We start from the raw sequence: 3,872 nt of genomic DNA on the forward strand, positions 1-3,872 counted from the left end.
TAAAATGCTTCACTTCTTCCTTATTTTAAAATTTTTATAACTTTTTAAAGCTAGTCTTGCGTTGCACAGCAAAAGTGTTGAAAATAATACAAATAGACAATATACAAGTGGGTAATCAGTCTGTTTGTCACATTTTATAGACATTTTATAGCTTTGTGGACATGAATGCCGACTTGCTCACGATGTTTACGAACAAGGTAAATGCGCAAGGTAAGTCAATCGGTGCATAGACAGAAATCGAACCTTTTTTTTTTTTTTTTTTTATTGAGGGGAATGCATTTTCGCACAGAGTGTGGGACTCGCTCTTAAAGCCCTACCCACTAAACCCCTCCCACCAATCACGTCACTGTTGGGGTAACTTGGGCTCGCGTTAGCATTCTACCAAGAGACCCCGTGACTGGCTGCTGCAGCAACCATCTTCCATTACATTGACATCGCCTGAGAAGTCTTTACAGTAGGGTTGCAATTTCTTGCACCTAACACGTGATTCGCCGCCATGTTCTCGCTTGCACATATAACACAATGTGGTGCTTCGTCACATCTGACAGATTTGTGTCCCGCTTTTCCGCACCTATAGCACACATTGCTACGGTCCTCCGTGGATGTGCATGACGCCCGTGTGTGTCCTAATTCCAAACATTTATAACAGCGCAATGGGGGTAATTTTAGAAGAACTACCTCCACCAAACTCCATCCTATTATGCACTCTCCTTCCAGAATTATTTTTGCTATTGCAACTGGGCAATGAACAAGCACACTTCTTATTCTGTATCGCCTTTCAATGTCTTTACACCTTATTAAATCTGCTGCGCAGTTTGCTTTTTTCGACAGGGCAGCAATTACGTCCTCGGCAGTAACTGCATCGTCAAGGCCTTTAACCCTGAGACACACCATTTTTTCTGGCCTACTAACTCTCGCCATTGTAAGAAGCGCAGCTTTTAATTTACTGGCGAGTAAATCTGCCTTTTCTTTATATGCCTCGCCTTCTATTTCAATAAGACGCCCACCTGCAGCTGCCCGCCTGATGTTTATGTGACTTATGCCTAACTCAGGTAAAGCAACACTCTTCCTTGCTTTCTTAATAACCTCAGCATATGTAACACCATTTTCCTCAGCTTCCTTTTCTAATGTCACTAGTACTGCTGCTGACCGGGGTACAGTGAGCAATGCCCCTCCTTTGGGTGGGACCACCTCATGTTGCACTATCTTTTTATTTCCTTTCCTCGAAACAACACTAGCCCAACAATCTGGGCGTGTAGTTCCCTCCGGTGAGGTCTGTAGATCCAACGTCATTATCGATTGATCAACTACTGTTTGGTCCGACTTCGACTTTAACTGTTTAGGTAAAAGCCTATTTTCTATATTCGCCAATTTTTTCTTCAAAAGTTCCTCAGTTGAATGCATAATTTCGCTTTTCAGATCTTTCCCAAATGATTTTAAAACCTCCGTTAGCCCTTCATCACCATTATCAGACTGGGCTAGAAGCTTCCTCTTAAGTACCTCCATCTCTTTCTTTGATTCCTCCAAGCGCATCCTTACACGAGTACACTTCGCTTTAAGGCGAATAATTTCCTCCGTTTGATTTTGTAGAGGAAGATATTCAGCTAATTCTTTGATATCCCTCGCTGCTGCTTTCATTTCCTTTGCATACTTAGGTTTTGTGTTTCCCGATTTTAATGCAAGCACGCCAATTCTTTCGGATAGTTGAAAAACCCATTCCTTTATTTCCTCCACCGAAGATTCTTCCTGTACCTTTGATTCCTGTATCGCTTTTAATGCTTCACGTGCCTTACTCAAGCCTACAGTAGCAACTTGGGTAGTTTTTCTCCATTGTGTCTCCTCTGTTTCCGTGTCTGAACCTGTCATCTCCCGGGATCCGTCACTCATTTGAAAGTCGTCAATTTTAAACAATTGTGTCGTATAACACAAAGAAAACAACAATAGTTTTCTAACTAATTCACCTTCAATAATAAATGACGGTAGCTAACGCCTACCGACATTTTAGAACATTCAGTAATTAATACGCGTACTCAACGCAATATTTTCACGCTCACTCGCAGCACTGAACCGGCAACACGTCCTATCCGGTCGAGCGCCCGACGCCGTCAGACAGGAATCGAACCTACGACCTTTGGGACAAGAGCGCAAACAGGAGCCACTGGACTAACACTGATAAAACTGAACAGTGTAAGTTTTATAGGTAAAGAACGTTATTTCGTAGTTTATATTATGTCAAGTAACACATCATAAACAAGAGATCTTCTAGGTAACACAACCTTGACACACAAAAAAAATTAAAAGAGATAAAAAGAACAGACACTTTCAGGAAAATATTTCAATAAAAAACTGTTATTGTAGCTGAAATTCTCTTCCTTCTTCAAGAATCGAAACTCGACAAAATTTACATTTTACAGTATTGTAGGTCATCCACAGTTGTCATCGGGATCTTTTATAAAACTATTTACACTAACCAAAATGTATAATTTAAGGGTCAGGTTTTTTATTAAAAATGTATTTAGAATGATGTAATAATTATTTAATTTCTTTATTTTAAATGTGGAAGTAAAACGGCTAATAAACTATATAATATGTAAAACAAAAACATATGCTATTACTACCAGCAAAAAGAACTCGCTGTTACTTTTATGTGTTAAAAAAATAACAACCGTGAATACTTTCCAAAGAACTTATTAGAATAAATTTAGACTTCGACCGACTCGCTGTCCAATCCACATATTCGTAGACATAATCGACGTACCCAAAAGAAAACAAAATCTATTAAAGCAAAGAAAAACAAAAGAAGCTAATTTTGTGTTCATCTAAGCGAACTAGTTACACTTTCTATTGCACAAAGGCAGATACAAAATTACGCAATCTTTGCACAATAACTGAGCTTTTAGTCACAAAGCCTACTTTGAAACAATGAAAGAAGAAAATTTGCAGCTATCATGTGCTCTAGTACTTTACGACAATATGAAAGAGTTCTTTGAAGAAAAGTATCGCGATAGGAAGACGTCGCAAATGTTCACGCCTTGACTAAAGCGCAACATATTACAATTTTGAGGAGCAATATAAAATACATTTACAACACTTTGGTATGCAATATTTCTTACGCGATGTAAAGTTGTCACATACTAGACGTTGTATACTATTATAAGCCTAAATATATGATTATGTTATTATGTTGGCCTAGTGGATACAGCGTGCGACTCTCATACCTGAGGTCGTAGGTTTGATCCCTGGCTGTGCACCAATGGATTTTCTTTCTACGTGCGCATTTAACATTTGCTCGAACAGTGAAAGAAAACATCGTGAGGAAACCGACATGTCTTAGACCCTAAAAGTCGACGACGTGTGTGAGGCACTGGAGGCTGATCACCTACTTGCCTATTAGATTTAAAAATGATCATGAAACAGATTCCGAATCTGAGGCCAAGACCTTAAGAGGTTGTAGCGCCACTGTTTTATTTATGTTTTATATGTTTATGAACTAATGCGACAAATACTTTATAAGGTGTTTCTTTTTTCTGTACAAAAAAATATTTGTATCCCTTCCTCTCCGCTAGTGAGCAGTGACCTCTGTGATTTTTTCGCTTGGTACATATATTAAAGGCACAGTCTAATGAAGCAAGAACAATTCTATAGGAGGGAGTTGTTACAAAAAAACGCTTCCTTTGTTGTATTTATAGGCTTTTGTTGTCTATGCACAAACATTAACTACGATACGAGTCTGCTTCCAGCTGCTAGGTAACTTACCCAACGTTAAGCTAAGCTTTTGCTTGGGTAAAGTATTATCTGAAATGTAATATAAGTTGCGCACTATTTTAAATAAACCTAAAGTAATAGTGATAGCGATTTTACCTTAAATACTA

General features: G+C 38.6%; 1 protein-coding gene across 1 annotated transcript; it reads right to left on the bottom strand.

The window, feature by feature from the left end:
• Positions 1 to 423: 423 nt before the first annotated feature.
• On the bottom strand, positions 424 to 1,887 carry LOC123689934. The gene has a single exon (XM_045632019.1). The coding sequence runs from the start codon at positions 1,885 to 1,887 to the stop codon at positions 424 to 426; it is 1,464 nt and encodes a 487-aa protein (XP_045487975.1).
• Between the last annotated feature and the right edge of the window lie 1,985 nt (positions 1,888 to 3,872).

Source organism: Pieris rapae, chromosome 17, assembly GCF_905147795.1.
Source record: "Pieris rapae chromosome 17, ilPieRapa1.1, whole genome shotgun sequence".
Classification (NCBI taxonomy): Eukaryota; Metazoa; Arthropoda; class Insecta; order Lepidoptera; family Pieridae; genus Pieris; species Pieris rapae.

Coding starts and splice junctions, on each gene's coding strand:
- LOC123689934 (XM_045632019.1), bottom strand. CDS start 1,887: ATGAGTGACGGATCCCGGGAGATGACAGGTTCAGACACGGAAACAGAG.